General features: G+C 33.8%; 2 protein-coding genes and 1 long non-coding RNA gene across 3 annotated transcripts; 2 read left to right on the top strand and 1 right to left on the bottom strand.

The window, feature by feature from the left end:
* Positions 1-238: 238 nt before the first annotated feature.
* On the top strand, positions 239-5939 carry LOC139126907 (uncharacterized). The gene is made up of 8 exons (XM_070692828.1): positions 239-321; positions 1078-1122; positions 2111-2194; positions 2496-2561; positions 3156-3238; positions 3370-3472; positions 5695-5741; positions 5843-5939. Exons 2-8 carry the CDS (start codon positions 1081-1083, stop codon positions 5892-5894), a joined length of 477 nt encoding a protein of 158 aa, XP_070548929.1. The 5' UTR covers positions 239-321; positions 1078-1080; the 3' UTR covers positions 5895-5939.
* Positions 5940-6534: 595 nt separating this feature from the next.
* On the top strand, positions 6535-9877 carry LOC139126908 (uncharacterized). The gene is made up of 4 exons (XM_070692829.1): positions 6535-6654; positions 7229-7361; positions 7754-7905; positions 9825-9877. Exons 2-4 carry the CDS (start codon positions 7243-7245, stop codon positions 9854-9856), a joined length of 303 nt encoding a protein of 100 aa, XP_070548930.1. The 5' UTR covers positions 6535-6654; positions 7229-7242; the 3' UTR covers positions 9857-9877.
* A 6979-nt stretch (positions 9878-16856) lies between these two features.
* On the bottom strand, positions 16857-18205 carry LOC139126909 (uncharacterized). Its single transcript, XR_011550865.1, has 3 exons — positions 18117-18205; positions 17658-17824; positions 16857-16896 (listed from the first exon to the last, which is right to left on the bottom strand). It is a non-coding gene; the product is annotated as an uncharacterized lncRNA (long non-coding RNA).
* Positions 18206-21840: the final 3635 nt, after the last annotated feature.

The raw sequence follows: 21840 nt of genomic DNA, 5'->3' as shown, positions 1-21840 counted from the left end.
CCAGCAATGTTATTGTTGACAACTGACTTTTAGCCCAGACTTAAAGTCAAATACCAACAATAACATTGCACTTCAAAAGCATACATACCTCATTGAGAAGCTAGGATATGATTGTTTATGAATACATTTCTTAAAACACTCAAGCATTACTGGGAGTATCCTCCATGATAAAATTTATTTTTTGATGATTGCAGATAAGGTAAAATTGCTGTGGAGCAGTCCAAATTGGATAGGGGCTTGCTTTTGGGCCATATTGGCCCTTACATCATCAGTGTGGAAACATTGCAAAGCTTACAACCCGGTAGATGCTTGGAAGACAATGTAAGTTATAAAAATGCAATTCTATGATATTGCTATGACTTTAAGTAATGGTGTGTAAACTTATACAAATATTTCACTATTTTGATTTTTGTGTGTCAGGTAAACATTTGCTTTATAAAGTCACAATGTAGTCTTCTTACAGTCATCAGAGCTTACCATAGGGTTGTCATCAGGACTTGTTAAAATCTGTCAATTGTAATATTAATTGCTATCAAGTCTTGATTCCCATTGTCAACTTTCGACACATTCAATGAAATAGTCTGTCCCTTATGTGCTGTAAATTGTGCAACATATGAAAGACAAATGTTCATATTTTTATCAAAAATCATGTAAAGTCAGTGTCATGTTTTACATTTGGGATCCAAAAGGGAATCAAGTAAAAAAAATGACAGAAAATATGAAAAATTTCCTGTTGAAATTTAGGCAGGAAAGTGAGGCAGCTAAAGGGTTCAATTGTAGATGTATCCTTTGATTTGTGGAGAGGAAGACATATCTGGCAAAAGCTTCAAATGACTTAAATATTATTATGTAATATCAATATTAATTTAATATTATATATATATATATATATATATATGTATATATATATATATATATATATATATATATATATATATATATATATATATATATATTGAGATAATCCTTGGTAAGCACATGATCAGGCAAACTGGTTGTGTTGAAAAAAAATAATGTCTAGTATATTTACATGAATAGCAGAGCAATTACACCATAATACATTCTCCATTCTTTCAGGCCATGGATGCCTATTTATTTTTACAGGAAAATGGTGAATATTCGGTAAGCATTTAGTACAGGGTTGTTTTTATCAATTTTTTGAGCCAATGTTTCACAATTAACTCTTTGGCAGGAGCAGAGTAGCTCATTTGGACAAATATGTCATGATATTCATCCTGATAAGCCCCCTTTTTTTAGTATTTGCATATCCCAGCCTGTATATTGGTAAATACCCATATCCATTGATTTGTAAATCTCAGTGTTCACTTACTGTGTTGTCAATATCATTCTCCTATCATGTAAATCATGACGTGGTGGCAACCGGGGTTACCGGTGGAACACTTTATGAACACAAAGCTGAACCCAGTCTAGATATTTTGATTTGCATGATAAATGATGAATCAAATAATGGCATAATACTCGTTTGCACAATTCTCGCTACTTTAAATAGGTTTTGCTACCTAGGTGAGTGGTAAAAATCTAAGACGGTCCACAAAAATTTCAAGATGGCGGAGTTTAACATATGGAACTATGTAGCTAGAGTTGTACTGAGATGTTTGCACCAGAAGAAAAAAGAAATAAAAGTTAAATTCTTGAGACTATTGTGCACCCTACAAACAAAATAATGTCCTTATGCTATAGCACAGGTCACGAAGTACTAGGAATATCACTTTTCCTCAAACTCTTGCTGTGCTAACTTGCCGACTTAATTTGTTCCCATAATGCCCCTGTTATAAGGTGAACTGACTCCCTAGCCTGATTTAGGAATGTATCTAAGGTAGCGAGTATTCCATCATACTTTGAACTTGAAACATATGGTACTGACACTACCAAACTATGTAAATAAAATGTCCAAATAACTGCTCTAATTTGTGTGTCATGATATTGATCATATTCAAGCAGCACGTTATTGATACATTTACAATCACTGTTATAATTAGCCTAAAATAACCTTATTGCTATTCTTACCCAATTGTGCCAATAATCTAACTAAAATACATAAAAAATAATTGACTGCAAATTCACTTGTTTTTTATCTACTTTTCAACAGAAGACACTGGTACTGCCACATCATCTTGGCACTGATATTCTAACCAGGGGGAAGAAAGATATCAAAAGGAAACAACAGTGGAAGGTAAATCTTAATTGTCTAGAATAATTCTTTCTTGAGAGTAATCAAGTTACAGTGTTTTTTTTTATTTTCGTTTTGTTTCATGTTCTAAGACTACATTTTCATTGAAACATTTCATTTCATACAACTTATGCTGTCAAGATCTTAGATAAAAGATGACTTTGTAACTGATTGCAGACTTTTTTTTAAAGAAGATATGCTTTGTCCAAGGTGGTTTCATAATTTTGGAATTTATGCATATGAATGTTCATGTATGCATGCTAGCTGAATGAAATCCATTATGGTGCTCCATTTTGTATCCTAGGAAAGATTCTTGGGTGCTGATAACATCATTTCTGTAATTTATGAACCTGGTCATTGGTCTGTAATGGTAAGAGATTGTTTTAGCATGTTTTTTTTGATAAATTTACATTTTCAACTCTTATTTTACATAAAGCAGAATTCATTCAATCCATGGAATTAAAACAAGGGGAAGCCTTCTAAACACATATTTAGGAACAGACAATGCAGATATCTGTTGTTGGGGTAAACAGTCCACAACTTATTTTAGGTGGTTTTTTTCTTAATTTCAGAAAGTTTCACACTGAAGTTTAAAAAAAAATAAAGTTGTAAGCCAAAACATGTTTTATTAATCTTCCATGTCTAATCCATTTTCAGCTTTAACTCTCTCATCATACAAAGGTTTTGCTTAACATGTACTTAGTGGTGAACCATGACAGAGCCTGGAAGATTAAATCCAACAACATGAAAGCCATAATTGGAATAAACTTATCGAAAAGCCTTGACAAAAAAGAAAATATAATACACCTATTAAACTTCTAGTGTTTTCTTTTAATCTTTGGCGTTCCCTCTAGATAATGTTACCATGGTAATGAAATTTTCAGTATATGCTATCAATGAAGTATTTTCATTATTGCTGTCACTGAATAGTCCAAATAAAACATAATATTCTTTTATGACGCAGTGTGCTGATATGGTGGCTGGTATATTTTACCACATAGATTCGATGAAAATAAGAGATTCAAAACAGGAGATGGAAAATTGGAGGTAAGTATCATTGGCTATTCCATGGGAATAATGGGGAAATTTCACCTTTTTTGTGGGAGTGGGGGGGGTGGGCATTTATCTTGTCTTGACACTTCCTTTATGAATGACCATATTTTCTGTTCTTTTTATAGTAACTTTCTGTCCAACCTTGGCATTACAAAGGAATGGAAGGTCGCAACTGTCAACAATGATTTCCAGCAAGACAGTACGTCTTGTGGAGTTTATGCTGTAAAGGTGAGCCATTGTATGTTTGACCAACAGTAAACACCTTTCTCTCCCAGAATAAAATGTATTCTCTGGAAAATTCATTACAAGCAATATATAAGGCATAACTCGACATGAAAAGTTCTGACAGCTTATTCTAACCTGTAAGGACTTTAGGGCTATGTTGCAAATGATTGATATATTAATGGGTTGTGTGAATCATAATTTTAGAAGGCTCATGTCAGTTGCTATGATGGCTAATGGAGATGAATAGCTTGAAAAATAAATAGATGTATAGATGGTTCACTTTTTGCATATAGTGAAAGAACCTGCCTATAAAAAGTAACTTAGAAATCATGAGATTATCGTATGGTCTAAAGGTATGAGAAAACTGGTGCAATAAAAAAGTTAGTTGAATCAGGTGTGTGTATACAGCTACTTTTTAGCAATTTTGTTCACTACATTCTTCAGACATGGTTCGATGATTTTGTGTTTGAGAATTTTTGAGCATTTGAGCATTATTTAAATACAAATATGGCAATCTAATTTTGTGATATATTTATTGCTATTTGAATTCCACCTTCAGTTTGCTGACACCTTTGCTTTGGAGAAAAATAAAAGTACATGTAGCTTTAGTTTAGACGCCAATAATGTAAATGACTTGCGTCTGGCCATAGCTGCAAAGTTAGTAGCCGCTGTTGGTAGGTGATAATCCTGACATTGTAATGAAACCTCCATGTTTTGAAACATTATTTATCATAGTTTATTCACAATTACTAGCTGATTGTTTATTGTTATAATATGCATCTCTGATAGAAGTATTTATTTGGTAAGGGTCACATGTAGCTGTGCTTACTATATACCGGATTATACAATAGCATATATAATTTTCATAAAAAAAATCCTTTTACATTACAAGGGACAAAGTTTCTGTCTCTTGATTTTTAATTCAAAGAATACTTCACAAGTGCTAGAAATACCCCTTTGCTGAATGAAAAGAGGTATTTTTGTGTGACATCTGTAGACAAATGACCTACTCCTTCCAGACATCCTTTTTTGTGACAAACATACATTATTGCCATAGAAGTGTACATACATTTGGTAGTATTTCGGCTGCATTTTCAACGTGTGAGACACAAACAGAAAACCTAGATATGACACACTGAAATCTTTTGTAAAAACCAATAATTTATACAATATCACTCAATAGACCTGACAACAAATCAATAATATATTACTCAACTATGAAGGTAATGTTTTTAGAATATGCACCATACCAGTTATTTTCTAGATGGTAAAGTCTTATTCAAATGCATTTTATTTGTTTTGTTTTTTGTTTGTTTGTTTGTTTGTTTGTTTGTTTGTTTATTTTTAGATTAGAATCATAATTGGATTATATTATAATGTTTACCGGTATAGGTATACATGCACAGAGTTACCCAGTGATATTTCCCACTAATTTCTTGAAGTTATGCCATGGACAAGTGGGTTTGACAATGTCTAAAGGCTTGACAATTAAAGGGACAATCTCTGTTTTGGTAGCCTAGAATCTATCCTTCGTTCAGCTCTATCAAGCTACACTATAAGGATAGATTCCTGGCTACTGTTTCGGACATTTTTTATATCAAGAATATAGGGAATACTAGCATAAAATCACTCAATGTGCAGAATAAAGGCAGAGCAGAACCTAAAAACTGTCAGAAATTACACCTTTGCTGTATAAAAAGTGGTGATTTTGAGTGCGACATCTTGATAAAATGAACTTCTCCATCCAAAATCTGTTTCCTTTGACAAATAAAATTGCCAGGGCAGTGTACATTACAGCTATTATCTTATCTACATGAAAGAAATCCACACTCTGAAATCTCATAACAAGCCCCATGTAGTCTAAACATTATTTAACACTGGATACCAGTGTACCACATTGATGAAAAATTCATTCACAACTGAATAAGTGGTAGAGACCTTTTATTCAACAGTCAATGTTTAGATCTTGTTTGTCTCTTAACAGAGTAGAAACCATGTACTGTTCACTGGTATCTCAGTATGTTTCAAATGGTCAAACAATAGGAACAGCTCTGATATCAAACAAAATTCATGAAAAGAAGATAAAAAAGAAAGACGTTGTCCCTTTAATTAGTTTGATATAAAAGTGCATACAACAAAGTGAATACATGCCTGTATATGCATGGTAAAGGTTATGCCACTATATCACATATACTAATCATATTTCTGTTGTACTATACCGGTAGATATCTGCAAGGAACAATGCAGCAAGTGTGGAAATGGTTCACCAAAGGTAAGAGCATTTGTAAATGTCATTGAGTTGTGGTGAGACACTTTATGAAACATATTAAAGTATTGTCTGACACTAACCGTTATTTTTATGTTGTGCTACAGATGTTCTGTCAGCATTGTGAACGTAAATTTCACAGCAAGTGCCACAGTTTAGCTGAAGGACAATGTCAGATTTGTACAGTCACTGCTGTTAATGACAGTAAGTATACTCCTAGATTATTTTCACACATGTAGTACAGTTTCCTTGTGTCATAATATGCATGTACAACTTTTATTCCCACTGCTGTGTAAAGAACAAAAGCATTAAAAGTGTAGGTAACAAAATCCCTTCCTTATTATCAGACTGATGAGTTTTCTGTGTCTAGAGATAGGAAAAGTTTAATTTAGTTAGGGAGATAAAAGAATTAGTTATTTTATTTGGTATTCGTAAAAGTTACATTCTTTTCCATAGGATCTTTGACAGTACTTCACCGTTATAGGTAATAGGCCAAATAATCTCGCATTATATACTCTTACATCAGACAAAACATCGAAGGATGATGAAGAAAGAGAAAATAAAACTGGTAATGAAAATGTGTGCAGACCTAAAACAAATGAAAAGAGAAAGAATGAAAATGCCGTTCCCAGGGAGAGAAGCAAACGCACCTGTTCAACTTTTCAGCAGAACTTAGTCCAAGTACCTTCCTTGTTGGACGTCAACACAACTCGGTCCAAAAGTACCAGGAACACCATTACAGCTGAGGAAATCAAAAGAAGATGTAGTCAGCCTGAATGTCTGTCTTCTCTGTCGGTTTTGGGCATCCTTCGTCTTGGTAAAGATCGAAAAAATGAACTGGAAAAGTTTTTAAAAGAAAATGATATTCAGTGCAACCAACGAAGCAACATCCAAAGTGTGTTTACAAAACTTGCTGAAGGTGGGATCATAAGTGCTACTTTCCCTTTTTTGGTCATGGGACTTTCAGTAGTTGTATATGGGACTAAAATTATGATACATGCATGTCTGTTAGTGTTTCTATGTCTTAAGTGGTCTCAAAAAAAGAGATAGGTTCTTTGAAGTAATAGCATTTGCATAATAGTATTTGCATATTTAAGTCAAATTTACTCCTTTCTGAATGAATTGATTAATTTGTAGGTAATTTGCACCAATCATCTTAGATAATGAACTCCGTAACTGATATTGCTCAGATGATATATAAATATACACATTTCCCTGATTTTCACATTTTTGAACAAAAATAGAAGCTTGAAGTCTGCCATCTTGTCATGACATATTGTCTATAGTTGACAGTACCAAGAAAATACCGGTAGGGGTGGACCATTTGATATTTGGGGGTGGGGGGGGGGCATTAAATTTTTTCCATATGTTCCAGTGGATATTATTTTTTTTTCCCTTGTGAATCCAGGCATTTTTTTCGCATTCTTCCTTCAAAGGGTTATTTTCTATCATAATACCCTCGTGCATTAATTTATTGCCCATTTTTGTTTTAGGTGATATTTCCAAGATGATTGGCGATACAAAGGAACTCTTTGTTAAACTTATGCCAGTAAGAAGAATTGCAGAGGAGCATAGTAGAACAGCTGTTAATAATGCAAGGAGACATGGTGAAATTGATGCTACGAGGTAAAATGGTTCACTTCACCTCACTATTTTTGAATGAACAGTTTTACTTACATGACCATGGCCTGAAGGCATCTCAGTGCATGAACTTTAATAGAAATACCTGCAGCATTAATATGAGATTTGCCACTACTGTACAGCCACTACTATAAGCCCTGCATTGAGGTTTTGTCAAAATGTCCACACATTTTAGCTGCACCTGTAGTAACTGGGTACTTGAATAGATTGGTGGATGTATGCTATTGTAACAGGCTATTAAAATGCTTGTTGGCTGTTAAGATCATTCATACATTGGTGTATTAAAATTTCAATGTGAGAACTGCATTTTCAATAAAATTTGATGTTATTTTCAACATAATTATTAAATTACTGATAATATATTTTTTGATGTGCAGAACAACTCTACATCAACTGACAGGTCTTATTGAGCACCATGCTGATTCACTTGATCTTGCCACTCATGGCTTTGCCATTCCTATGATGAAGTTTTTGACTTCGGTTCTGGATGACATTTGTCATGTTGAAGAAGAAATTCTTAAGGATGATAGTAAGTACTAAAACACTCATTTGCACTTATAAGTTTCACTACATGCTTTTGTTTCCCTTCTTTTCCATTTTTACATTAACAGAAAAGAAAATTGATATGATATCTGATCAATAGGAATTCTGTCAGGGAAAAGACAAACAATACAAGACAAATGTAATATATTTAATACTTTTATTACAATTTTTTGACAACTTTCATGAAATGTTTGTTTGATAACAATACAAGAAAAGTCATATTGGTTGAAAAATGCAGTTTATCAAGTGCAGTTGTTATTCTTAATCATTATACAACTAACAAACCTAATAACACTAGGTGTAAAGTAATAACCTATAGTAAAATTTATACTGTATTAATCTGTCTCTTTAAGGTAAAGGGCGACGAATTCGGACGCGCACACACGCTTTAGAACGTTTCTGCGCAGATTTAACTCCAGCCTGCCGCAAATGGGTTATTTTGTACCGCATGTGTTTCACATCACCTGTCATTGTTGAAATTGCGCTTTTACTTAATTTTTTGATCCAGTGTCTTAGAAATACATGTGACCTATAACCTTGTCATATTTTGACCCCCTAGGAAGCTGGTTTTTATTCAATATGAGCGAAAAATTAACATTTTTCTCCCATTATATGGCGCAAATTACCCATTCACCTGGAGATATTGTAAAAAGTAGCGTGGTGACACCCTGTTATTAAAAGTGTAAACTAAATGGTATTATGTCAGGAGTTTATTCGCCAAGTTTGGTCAAAATGACACCATTCAAAGCGACAGGAAGAAAGTTCGAAAATTATGTAGTGATATAATTTCGATATCGTCATTTTGTAATCGATATTTATGTTAAAATTTCTTCACAAACATCATGAAAACTATACATTCGATAGATATGGATCTTAAGTCTTGGTATTTATTAAAATTAACTCATTTGCTAAGCGTTTTATGATTGCTTTCTTTAGTTTAAGTGAATTATATCATTTTTATTCATTTCTAACGAAGCCATTTAACGTCCGTTTCCATGGAAACAAGCGTGGTGACCCCCATTTTTTATTTCATTTTTGCACTTGCACAACTTCCAAGAATATTTTTGCAAAGTTTCGAGAAAATGACACCACAACTTAATTTTGACGTAATTCGTAGTACTTCACCTTAAGAGCAACAGATGTGACATTAATACATAGCAGTTGACCTGAATTTCAAAGCTGGACAAATCCAGTAATCAAAGTGATTTGTACAATACCTGTGACTTTGCTGATTTTTAAATCAAAATCTAATTTTTTTCAGCCTTTCATGACAAAGATGCATGCTGATTCCATTTTTATTTGATATTTTACTGCTGAAATTCCAAGCATGGTTATGGAGCAGTTTCATGAAATTTACAGGCTACATGACATTTTGAGTTAATTTGAGAGAAGTTTGATCTAGATCTCGACTGACTGCTTTCAGTTGTTGTCAATCATCAATACTTACACATGTGATCATGCAGACTAGTGTAAACAGAATCCGTAGTAAAACCTCGATACTATCTGTAACTTCGGGTTATATTTTCAGCTTAGTTTTTTTCCTTAGTAGCAACTGCAGTTTCTTGTGTGATGACTTCCTAGAGCATGATAAAGTGCCAGGTATTGTGCTTCTTCACACTGATGTTATGCGTACGTTAAGTGAGCAATCCATCATTATTGATAATTAAATTCTAGTCTCAACTTGAATTCTTTTGGCAACGGTAACAGTGATAGTTGCGGATACATTGAAATTCTCAAGAGTGTGCACTTTATCATGCTGTAGGAGTACAGCAGAATCTGGAGTGTTCATACACAGAACAAAAATACTGAAAAAACAGACAAAATCATATAGGTGCCTTACACAGTATTTCGAAATACAGAAAATCATCCTTAACTCCATGCATCTACTTTTCCATGCTTTTGCAGGTTCTGTCCTTACCGCCCCTGGGACACAGTGAAGACAGATGCATTGATCCCTTAGAAGTTAAACTCTTTCAATTCCTGATTTTCGAGATAGGAATCTCACTGGTGTACCGCTAGAGGGCGTATTACCCGGATGTGGTGGGGTTAAATGTACCATCGCACCATAAGTCTAGCTTACCAGAATCTCCAGGGATATTTCAGCTTTGCTACCGCAGAGAAGCACCCGAGAGGAGTCTGGGTAACGGAGACTAATGGTGCGATGGTTCATTTAACCCCACCACATCTGGGTAACTTAATACGCCCTCTAGCGGTAAACCAGGGAAAATTCCTGTCTCGAAAATGGGGAATTAGTAGGCGATTTTCCATGATTCAGTATGGCTACTCATATGAATAGGTCACAAAGTTTAACAAAAATAAGTGAAAACATTCTCATAAGTTACAGCTACTGTGGCTTTAATTGAGCAAGTACATGTATGTGACATGATTGAAGTTTTTATGTAAGCAGAAGATTTCTTCTCAAATGAAACAAAAATGACAATGTAATGTCAAAATGTTACAATATGTTTCACTAGTGTAAAAATTTCATGACAGGCAATATCTGCTTTCCAAGTGATTTCTGCACTGTTTCTGTATTTCTTTGAATCTTTTTTCATTTTTGGAACAAAACTGAAGAAAGTATTTCCAATATTTTGGACTAAAAATCTGATCATTTGAATTCTGTTATTTGTTAACAGTTATGACAACAGCCAATCAGATGCAAAAAAGTTGTGTTTGACAATAAAAATAATTACATTTAATGGCAATTTAATCATGCCTTTTTTGTATGAGTTGTTTCTTTTTTCTTTGAATTTTTTTATTCAAAGTACTGAAGATGATGTGAAAATAATTATGCATAGTTAAGCTGTGCCCAAAGCATCATATGAGTGCTGTGTACATCTAAATCTTTGTACTTCAAAAATCACTTCAGGAAATTCTTATAAAACGTCACCTTGCCGATTCTCATGGATTAAAACTGATTTTGCGAACACTTTTTCAGACACCAGAATTTCACCTTGTACCTTGACTATTCACAGGTGATCAGACTTAGTTAAAGCCACAATGGTCAATCCCAGAGATTGCACTCCACCCAGTATTTACCAACTCCTGGTGCTTATCTTCACACCGGAATCATTAATCCCATAAGTTATGTTTGTTGCCAAATCTCGGCAATTAATTCAAAGTCATTCATGGTTTCATGATTCCCCACACTGTGCTCCTCTAAGCTGAAGGAATGCCCAGATAGAATGGAGCAATGATAACTGGCTACATGTGGCCTTGCAGTTGTAGTATGCTTCTATCAAGTTTTCTCCGTAGGGTTTTTTGTGTTCATCAGTCATGTTTTGTGGAGCAAAGGAGTTCAAATTCATTCAAGCACATGAAATTTTCATGACTTTTGTAACAGGTCCCACGTTTTGAAGAAAGTACATTGTAGCATGGTTCACATAGAGGTGATGCCACACAGTCTCGATTGCTATGGCTTCGCCACCTCCTCAATTCAACATACACGTTGTGAAATGTCACAATGTGCAGCCAAGGCTCCGATATACCTTACCAAAAATCATTTGCTTACCAGTGACATAGCTGAAATGGTCGTTTTAACCAAAGATAAAAAATACTTCAACTAAAATAAGAAATTTTTAGGGAAATATCTTTGTCAGGCTTTCCCCAACAGATATAAAACAATGAGTTATACAAAATGTTTATTTACCGTCTAATTAACAGATTAACTAGCAAGACAGCCAGACTAAATAAACAGTTACACTAACATTTGCGCAGCAGAGTGATTGACAGTAAACTGTGCACACTAAAAGTCAAATCCAGCATGCCTTTGGATCATACAGAGTGGTAAATTTGGTGGAAAAACATCTTGATTTGTTTTGTGTAAGGTGAATAAACCACAGGAATCTATTTCAAATATATTCATAGTCAATCTGACCAAGTTATTGCTATTTTTCTGGAGTTGTGTACGTGAAGTGACCCCTTCGAGTGCCAAGTAAGAAATGAGAACAAAAGCTGTAATCCTCCTTATATACCCTGTTGCCGCTTAATGGGATACTAAATTTTTAGCCTTTTACTCTAGATTTTTGTTATATTTAAATTATTTACTTAGTTAACTCCCTAAGGTATAGTGTAATACCTGCCAGACTAGTTGTTTAAAAGCCCTTGGTAGATGACCATTGTCATTGTTGTGATAGCTGTCATACTAATTGTCAAAAGGCCCATGGTAGATGACCATTGTTGACGAATGAAGACAATTCAAATCTGCACTTGTATTCAATACTGATTGTACTGGTATGCAATATATCAAGAAGTTAGGCCAGAAAGTAAAAATAAATTGTTCATCGGAATCTTCTTTAAGGGCACCATCAGGGCTAATGTTATTCAAAATACTAAAAAAATCAACTTCTATTTTTCCCCTAATTGTCACCCTAGACATGTATACTTTCAGAAAAGCTATATCATTCTTCAAAAAAATGAACAAAAATTGAGAAAAATCGCATTTTTCTTCATTGACCTCCGGTCATTTTTTACTTAGTCTCATTACATATTCAAAACAGACAATTAGCTATTTTTGGTTGCCTCAAAACTTTGCTGACTTATGACATCATGTTCGAAATAGTCACCACTTGCTTGCTTACTGAAGCGGCTTTTTCAGACATAGAAATATTACAGTGAAAATGTGAGCTTGAGACCAGATCAATGAGTAATCTGGAAGATATTTCCGTTGACTATTTTAGTTTATATTTTTTTTGGGATATCACTGCAAAGCATATGGAGATTTTCATTCAGGTATAGCCATAAAATGAGAAAGCAGACCGCGTTAGACGTTATGGTATCCATACACATAACAGGTGAAGAATCTCATATGAATTGCATGATGATGCTGATCTATAAAATAAATCTTTTTTCAATAATAAACAGTTTATTTTTCACATAGCAATTATAATCAGTCTTTTGTGTTTAGAATTCTAACTGATAAATTAAACTAGTTTAGTACCCCTTTGTGAGGTTGTAAACTTTGCATGAAGTATGAGTATCACCTTTATCTTCTAAATATTTCAATCCAATATTCTTAACAATTATGTTTTGTACTGCATGCGCTTTTTGTGGCAGTCATTACTTTTAAAAAAATGTTTCAAATGCAATCAAAATCAGCCACCATGTATGAATTAAATACAAAATCAACCTCAAGATACAAGGTTATCCAAACATGTCACAGTAGAAACAAGATGGAAATTTGTGAAAGTTATTAATTTTTCTCACTCCCTGAGATGTCCAAAATTCAAATTATATTGACATCATATTCAGTCATAGATTTAGGTTCATATGGTAATGCATATACATCTGAATGCTTTAGAAAAAATTCTGTGGTTCTATGACTTTCCGTTCAATAGATACGTTTGCCTCAAAATTCTAACTTTGAATCTGTAGCCATGGCAACCAAATATCCGGTTTTCCCACTGCACTGCATTTTGCCATCTACTGCAACAAAAAGATGTCAAACTCTGAAAACAAGGTATTAAACAGTTATAGTTTAGAAATAGCTCCTTCGATAGCCTTAAAATTTTATCTACATTGTCATTTATTCACATTTATTCTTTGAAGAATAAATAGTTTCCATGTTACGTGCACGTTTACCTCGTTTTTTCATTTGCATTGATCCCCTTTTCTTTGGAAAACTCTGACTTGGACAAGATTTAGTCCTCACTAGCCTCTTTAGTCTTTTTGGCTGGGCATAATCATGGTCCCTTATCATTTTCTTGGCCTTTTCAATTTTTTTCTATATCCATGAAGTACATGAATTCTCCTCCCACCACTTTTCTTGGCAAATTTGGAAAATGCCATAAGGTGCACTTTTGCTACTTGTTGATGCAGTTGACAAGTATCAACAAACTCCCAAGTTTTGGACCAGGTGTAAATGTCCTCAATCATTTGTAATGTTGATAACTTTGGGGGATCAGCTGCTATTTTGCTTTCTACAACATTTTGAAACTCATTATCAGTAACTTGCTCTTGTTTTTCATTGGTCACCAGATCAGCAAGTAGCTGGCATACACATGCTATGCCATGACTTGCAGCAATGCAAGTACATGCCTTACTGGATAGATTAAACTTCGAAGCATTTTGCTCACTGCAGGTAATAATTGAGTTACCCTGCAAGTAATATTCCCCATTATTGAAGAGTTCTAATGCCTTTCTTTACTCTGAGATGAGGCTGGTTTACCCTGTGCTTCAGCCAATTGCAGTGCTAAATGCAGATGTTTACACATTCCTGTTATAATAAGAAAAAAAAATTATTTTAAAGTTGAACTGGTATCATATCTTTCACAAATGTAAAAATTGGCTTGCAGAACATATAGCTAAAACATTTGAGATTTAGGTTGTCAATTCCTCAATCTAATGTACAGCCATAAAATCATCTATTCCCTGATTACAGAATACAAGCTTATTTCATCATAGTGTTCAGAGCTTAGCCTTTGTCAGTGTTTATTGTGCATTGAAAAAAGTAGGTGAATGCACACAACATATCATCATATCAAAATTAGGAGAAGTAACTACTGAATCATTTTGTGGAGCAATAGTTTGAAAAATTATCTTTCAATTATCCTTTAACTGCCATGGTTTGTCCAAATCCATTTTTCTCCATGATATTTGTTCTCTATAGAGAAAGCAAAAGGATAAAGTAGAAGTATGATACCTGAATGTGAATAATTTTTACCTGCACTAGATGAGACAGGACATGTACATGTGCATTCAACAATATTCACTTCATAGCTCATGCTATCATTACTAGCAGATGGTATTTGGCATTTAAAGCTGCTGTCCCACTTCACTTTTTCACTCCAACTTTGTGTCAACAACTCTTCAGCCAATTTCTTGCTGTGATTATCATTTCTTGGATTTCTCAGCCTACCAGCCTCCTGCAATCCTGTAGTGTAACTAAAATATCACAAGAACAGAAAAAAAAAATTACATTTTTTTTGAGAATTTACCTAAGACTTTTTTATTTATTTTGATTCTAAGTAAGAAATCCTTTGAATCTTTAAAACATGTATTATATATTAATTATGATTCCCTGAGGTCATGTGACACAGCCATAGTAGCATGCAAAATGAGAATCAGTGATCCCTGATGCTGCTGCTTCAGTTTCCCCCCCCCCCCCCAATTCAAAAGCTAGTATCGCAATGGCAGTTCATAATTCATTTGTAGTAACGTTTATTTAAAAATAGGTGATCATCCTTCGGAAATGGTCTCAAGTGAACATGTTCAAGGTCATGAATATCTATTGCAAGCAGGTATCAGGTATACATCAAAAAATTTGATTGGGGGGAAATTCTGATTGAGCACAGCATCTGAAATGAGCTTATGGTACAATCACATTGTACTTTAAGTCTTATGAAACCCATGGAAATTTGATGACAGTGATGAAACAAGGTAGTTTAATTGCTAATTATGCTTGAACTTGTCTCTTGTCTATTTCATCTTCAGATCTCAGCTCCTAAGAGTAATTGTTTTCCCATATTGCTATTTAGTAGAGCATAAACTGATGAAGACTTAAGCATATATTTTCATTCTCAGACAAATAGCAAGTGACATGAGAGATTTGAAAGTTGACGTCATGATGAATTGTTTGGTGAAACTTACCGATAGTATCCTAGTACTTTGAATCCAACAGCAATAGAAGGTCATCAACCCTGTGATTTGCATATCCATTCAGAAAGTGGTGTTTCATGTTACCAAAAACCTACATAACATTGGAAATTGAATGCTATATTCTTGACTTCAACTCATTTGTCAACAATAACAATGGTTGTTACTAACATAAAGCTATGCGACATTCTAATGTCATCGTGCTATAGGTCATCTGGAGTTGATACACAGTAAGAAACTCTGCAAAAATAGCTAAAAATCACAGATACTGGGCTTTTAATCATTTTTCTCTGTATTGCTATTTCAAAGTACATTCAGTGAAACATTAAAGTTGCAGAGCTCAGCTTTAATTAAAAACGCAAACAAATTCCTGGTTGCTAAGCATCCTCTAAGTCGATACATAAGGACCCTAGCTATTGAGTCAGTTTTCTATGGATGAACCACATTTTCTATTATTATACATGCACTTCCACTGCACTGCATTTTGCCATCTACTGCAACAAAAAGAGGTCAAACTCTGAAAACAAGGTATTAAACAGTTATAGTTTAGAAATAGCTCCTTCGATAGCCTTAAAATTTTATCTACATTGTCATTTATTCACATTTATTCTTTGAAGAATAAATAGTTTCCATGTTACGTGCACGTTTACCTCGTTTTTTCATTTGCATTGATCCCCTTTTCTTTGGAAAACTCTGACTTGGACAAGATTTAGTCCTCACTAGCCTCTTTAGTCTTTTTGGCTGGGCATAATCATGGTCCCTTATCATTTTCTTGGCCTTTTCAATTTTTTTTCTATATCCATGAAGTACATGAATTCTCCTCCACCACTTTTCTTGGCAAATTTGGAAAATGCCATAAGGTGCACTTTTGCTACTTGTTGATGCAGTTGACAAGTATCAACAAACTCCCAAGTTTTTGGACCAGGTGTAAATGTCCTCAATCATTTGTAATGTTGATAACTTTGGGGAAAATTCTGATTGAGCACAGCATCTGAAATGAGCTTATGGTACAATCACATTGTACTTTAAGTCTTATGAAACCCATGGAAATTTGATGACAGTGATGAAAACAAGGTAGTTTAATTGCTAATTATGCTTGAACTTGTCTCTTGTCTATTTCATCTTCAGATCTCAGCTCCTAAGAGTAATTGTTTTCCCATATTGCTATTTAGTAGAGCATAAACTGATGAAGACTTAAGCATATATTTTCATTCTCAGACAAATAGCAAGTGACATGAGAGATTTGAAAGTTGACGTCATGATGAATTGTTTGGTGAAACTTACCGATAGTATCCTAGTACTTTGAATCCAACAGCAATAGAAGGTCATCAACCCTGTGATTGCATATCCATTCAGAAAGTGGTGTTTCATGTTACCAAAAAACCTACATAACATTGAAATTGAATGCTATATTCTTGACTTCAACTCATTTGTCAACAATAACAATGGTTGTTACTAACATAAAGCTATGCGACATTCTAATGTCATCGTGCTATAGGTCATCTGGAGTTGATACACAGTAAGAAACTCTGCAAAAATAGCTAAAAATCACAGATACTGGGCTTTTAATCATTTTATCTAGGTATTGCTATTTCAAAGTACATTCAGTGAAACATTAAAGTTGCAGAGCTCAGCTTTAATTAAAAACGCAAACAAATTCCCGGTTGCTAAGCATCCTCTAAGTCGATACATAAAGACCCTAGCTATTGAGTCAGTTTTCTATGGATGAACCACATTTTTATTATTATACATGCACTTTCTAATTCTGATGTTTTAATAATACTGCAATCAGTTTGTTCTTGAAAAAATATAAAAATAAAAACATCAAGAAGGTCCATTTTAGGGGTAAAGCCTCATTGTGGGTACCATACTATAAGAATTGATTTGAAACTATAATATACACAGAAAGTGACTTTTTAGCTGTCTTATTCAAACTTATTGAAAAAGAAACTGATAAATATGCTGTTTGCATGAATTAACAATTCTTTCTAACCCAATCTTACAACTGCTTATTATGCAAAGTATAATTTAAGCCAACCATATCAGGATCAACAAATTACTGAAATCCTACCCAGTATATATAAGAAAATGATATTTGACCAAAAAATAATATGCAATGCCTGTTAAATTAATCTTAAAACATACCTTTCTACCAGGTTATTTGTTTCACTGTTTTCATGGAAAAACCTCCTTCCAAAGTTTGACCACATGACTGCCACTTGCATATGTAGCCAGTTGTCTTCAAGATATGTCACTACTGGCTTATCAAATCTAGTAGTGACAGTGCAGGCAAGTGCCATGAACTCACTCTCCTATTAATGAGAAACAATTAAGATGCAATTTTATATGACCAGAAATTTATGTCTGGGTAAAGGTACAAACGTATTATTCTTCTTACACTTTTGAAGTCTTAATGCATGATATAATTTTTGAAATCAAAGTGCATCTGATCGATATTGCTCAAGATTATAGACTACTGTATGACGATATTGATAACATGGCACAATCAAGACAGAGATAGCAAGACAATTTGTTGTGTGGCAGAAGAACAATTTTATTGTAGTTAATGCAAAATCAAAGATTTCATGCTTATAAATTACTCACTGTATTACAATTCTTCAATTCAGTCATAAATCTAATGACTTGACTTCTCTTCTCTTTGTTTCCAACACCAGATAAACCAGATGTTTGCTTTAGCAGCCATCTATGTACAGCCTATTAAATAGTAATCATTGTACAACAAATTGTTACAGATCTTGACTTATGATGTTTTGTTAATGTCAGTTGTCAATTGTCACAGTATGGATAAACTTTCATTGTATCTTTACAAAAAATAGTAGTTTAAAACAATAGCATAATTGCTCATAGACTCAATATAAATTTATGATCAGCCAAGATTAAAAACTTGTATGTTTTCAGAAATACGGTAGATAGGTTGGAATATGTTTTGTATTTTGTTGACATTTTTTTTATAAATTTTTAACTCAACACAGTATCAAAATTACATTCAATTTTCAACTTGTTGCCCAATCTCGTGTAATCTCATGAGATTTTCATTCAAGTTGCGAAAAAAATGGTTTAGGGTCTGGGGGCTTGAACTAGGGTAGATCAGGTTTACTGGAATTTACAGATTTTTTTTTCCAAGGCCTCATCTGCACAGCAAAAAATTACTTTAAAAAGTGAATAACTTACAAGTGCTTCAAAATATATAGCACTAAAATACACTATTTAGCCATAGTATATGTTTACCTGATTTATGGATGCTCACTGTTTGTGCAGATTGTAGAAAAGGAGAAAAATTATAAAGGCTAATACTTCATCAACTTTAACACATTAGAAAAATATTAATTTTGAATAATCAATAGTAAATTAACTTAAATTATTGAAGTAAATTTATTTCTTACAGTAACCATGCTAATAATAAAATAAAAACTACTGCTTTTGACTATTTATTTTGAATATATCTGTATATTATTATACCTGTAAAACATGAAACCAACACAGTAAAATAGAGGAGTCTGGGAAGGCTTCATTGATGGCATTGGCTTCCTTCAGATCTTTGTCTATCATAAATGCCCTAATAGTGTGAACAGAAGATACCTTTTTACTACAAAGCAATAATCAAACACTAAACACAAAGCCACTGGAAAATGTCAGTTGCATATGGTGTGTGAACTCCTAACCCTTCCATTAAATATACAATATTGATTTTTTTAAATAATATTTTTTCCCACTGTTTTGATACAAATAACCCCCCCCCCCAATCTTACCGTCTCAGGTAACTTTCTGGGAATTCTTAAACCCTTAATTCTCTATATTCAAGTACAACTTTCCCGTAGATAACAAGCAGTTTTGACCGGCCCATAAAAGGACAGGGTGATGTGAGAATCTTTAAACATAAAGAAGCTATATGAAACTCATCAGAACAAACTGTTTTAATGTGGTACGCACCTCGAAATTAAATATTTTCTGATCACTTTGAAATTTATGGTACTGATAGAATATGACCCACAGGTGTTATTATGTAATAAAGATATTGGGTCATCAATCAAATTTTTGGGATATTTTACCAATTTTACCAAAGTTGACATTCGTTTGCATTATATCATCATTCTGTGTCCTTTTCAATGCGGAATTACGTACTTTAAGTTTCGTAAAATTGTCACGTTTAAAACTATTTTTGCCATTTTCAGATTTAAACATTTGTTGAAATTTTCAGAATAAATTATATTAGCTATGCGCACGAAAATAAGGCTAAAACATTGGGGGTCACCCTGTACATTTTTAAGGTAGGAGAAGTCAAAGCTGGTCTAAATGAATGGTTTAATAGCTTTGAATGGATGTCCGGTATTTTGGTTGCCATGGTAACAAAATGATGGTAAAGTATGGGAATATCATGGGTGTAAATAACAAATAGTAATGTTTTATTATAAACTACATTACATACAACAGAACGAAAATAAAAAGGACAATTCAAATGCCAAGTTACTCTAAAGTTATCACTTTTAGTGCGTTCTTACACAACATAGGGAATATTCTGCTCCTATGCATCCACTGTCTTCGTGATAAAACAATTCAAAAAGTTGCGTCTCTTTACTTTGTGGAAACAGTTATTCTCTCAGTAAAGAAAAGAACTTATCATTTAATGAAAATCAAATTCTTAATTTAAGCTACGGTTAATTTGCTATTGTCTTCTGGTAAGGTCAAAATTTAGACCGCAAGTCAGAAATTGCACCACTAAACGTGTGTTTTTTGTATAATAAAATATATTATTAAAAATATGTAATTCTGTGTAGTATACAGTATTAATGAAACATTATTCCCTTGGTACAGAGAAGAGAACTTATCATTGCATACCAATCCCGATTCTAACTTCCTGTCAGCATTCGGAATTATTTTGTTCTGGTGAGGTCAAAAGGCATACTAGCAGTGAAAAATGACTCCATTGTGCGAAAAGAATTGACCGATTTGAACAATGAGTTGTCCTACAGCATGTGCATCCAATTCATTTTAAAACTTCATGTTAGTTTTACAATTTGACCTCTCTAAATAAATAAAAAGTGATTAAATCAACATTGACAGGAATACCCGTGTGTAACACGGGTTTCTTTCTAGTATTTACAAGTGATAAGTGGTGGCAATAGAAATATGCATACAAACATCGAGAGAAAGGGCTGTTTGGCATACCGGGAGCGCGCTGTGACACACTGCGCAGAACTGTGTGCAAAATTCCAAAATAATCGAGGCACGATATACTTTAACATAAATTATTTATCTTGGATTGTAGTGATTGTAATTTTATATTAATGCACTTGAAAATATGTGGTGACAGTATGATCATCACATGCTGAATTGCCACTTTATGGATTGTATTACAATTCAATGACCTATAGGACTCACCTTGGGCATATGCTATTTTTTCCCTTATGATATGGAATGCTTTGGTCAAGCACACTTCGGATCCTCACTTAGAATTATAAATGCAGCAGGAAATCCATGTCCATGGCCATCCCTCACAACCATTGTATACAGAGCAAATCCATAGGCTGTAACACCTGTGTAAATTCAGACAGTTGTAAGTTGGATTCCTGAGATTATTCACTGCATAATTACAACTCAGTCTATAAAGTGAACGATTGGAGTATACCACTGAGAACAGAACTGCTCAAAGGGCAAATCCCAGATTTCAATAGTAGTGTCGTACAAACATACTGTACGTTAAATTCCCTCCTTGGGATAGGAAGCAGCAAAAACTTTTAAAAAGGCTAGTAGTTCAACAAGTCACTGTGATCGGTTACACATACATACATACATACATACATACATACATACATACATACATACATACATACATACATACCGAATATGCGTTTCGAGTTTATTTACACAAATATCACGGGCTGCTGGGAAAACTTTGCGATGTTATTCTCAACGGGGACGGTTCCATGTCCGATCATATTATTCAGTTGTATAAGAATGCAAATTTCTCTCTGTCAAGGATAGGTAAAATTCGAAAAATCCTTGACAAACCCACTACGGAAAAAACGTAATTATGCTTTTGGACTTCCAAGCTTGCTTACTGCAACAGTCTTCTTTCTAGCATTACAAATGACCCACTAAATCGTATGCAGTGCGTTCAGAATGCCGCTGCCCGTCTGGTCACATGTGTATTCGTAAGTTTGACCACATCACTCCTGTTCTTATCGATCTACATTGGTTACCTGTCGAACCTCGTATACAGTTAAAATTTTATTAATTATTTTTAAGATTATCAGAGGGGCTGCAGCTCTTTACTTGATCGATTTGATTGACCTGTATGTTCCGACAA

The sequence above is a fragment of the Ptychodera flava genome, unplaced genomic scaffold, assembly GCF_041260155.1.
Source record: "Ptychodera flava strain L36383 unplaced genomic scaffold, AS_Pfla_20210202 Scaffold_158__1_contigs__length_75536_pilon, whole genome shotgun sequence".
NCBI classification, from domain to species: Eukaryota; Metazoa; Hemichordata; class Enteropneusta; family Ptychoderidae; genus Ptychodera; species Ptychodera flava.
Note: the sequence above shows the minus strand (reverse complement) of the source record. Positions and strands in the feature narration are given on the sequence as shown.

Excerpts from the sequence above, each read along its gene's own strand:
- LOC139126907 (XM_070692828.1), top strand. The coding sequence starts at position 1,081 with ATGGATGCCTATTTATTTTTACAGGAAAATGGTGAATATTCG. Across the intron at positions 2,195-2,495 it reads AAAGGAAACAACAGTGGAAG|GAAAGATTCTTGGGTGCTGA; the intron begins GTAAATCTTAAT and ends TTTGTATCCTAG. Across the intron at positions 3,239-3,369 it reads CAGGAGATGGAAAATTGGAG|TAACTTTCTGTCCAACCTTG; the intron begins GTAAGTATCATT and ends TTCTTTTTATAG.
- LOC139126908 (XM_070692829.1), top strand. The coding sequence starts at position 7,243 with ATGATTGGCGATACAAAGGAACTCTTTGTTAAACTTATGCCAGTAAGA. Across the intron at positions 7,362-7,753 it reads GGTGAAATTGATGCTACGAG|AACAACTCTACATCAACTGA; the intron begins GTAAAATGGTTC and ends TTTGATGTGCAG. Across the intron at positions 7,906-9,824 it reads AGAAATTCTTAAGGATGATA|GTTCTGTCCTTACCGCCCCT; the intron begins GTAAGTACTAAA and ends ATGCTTTTGCAG.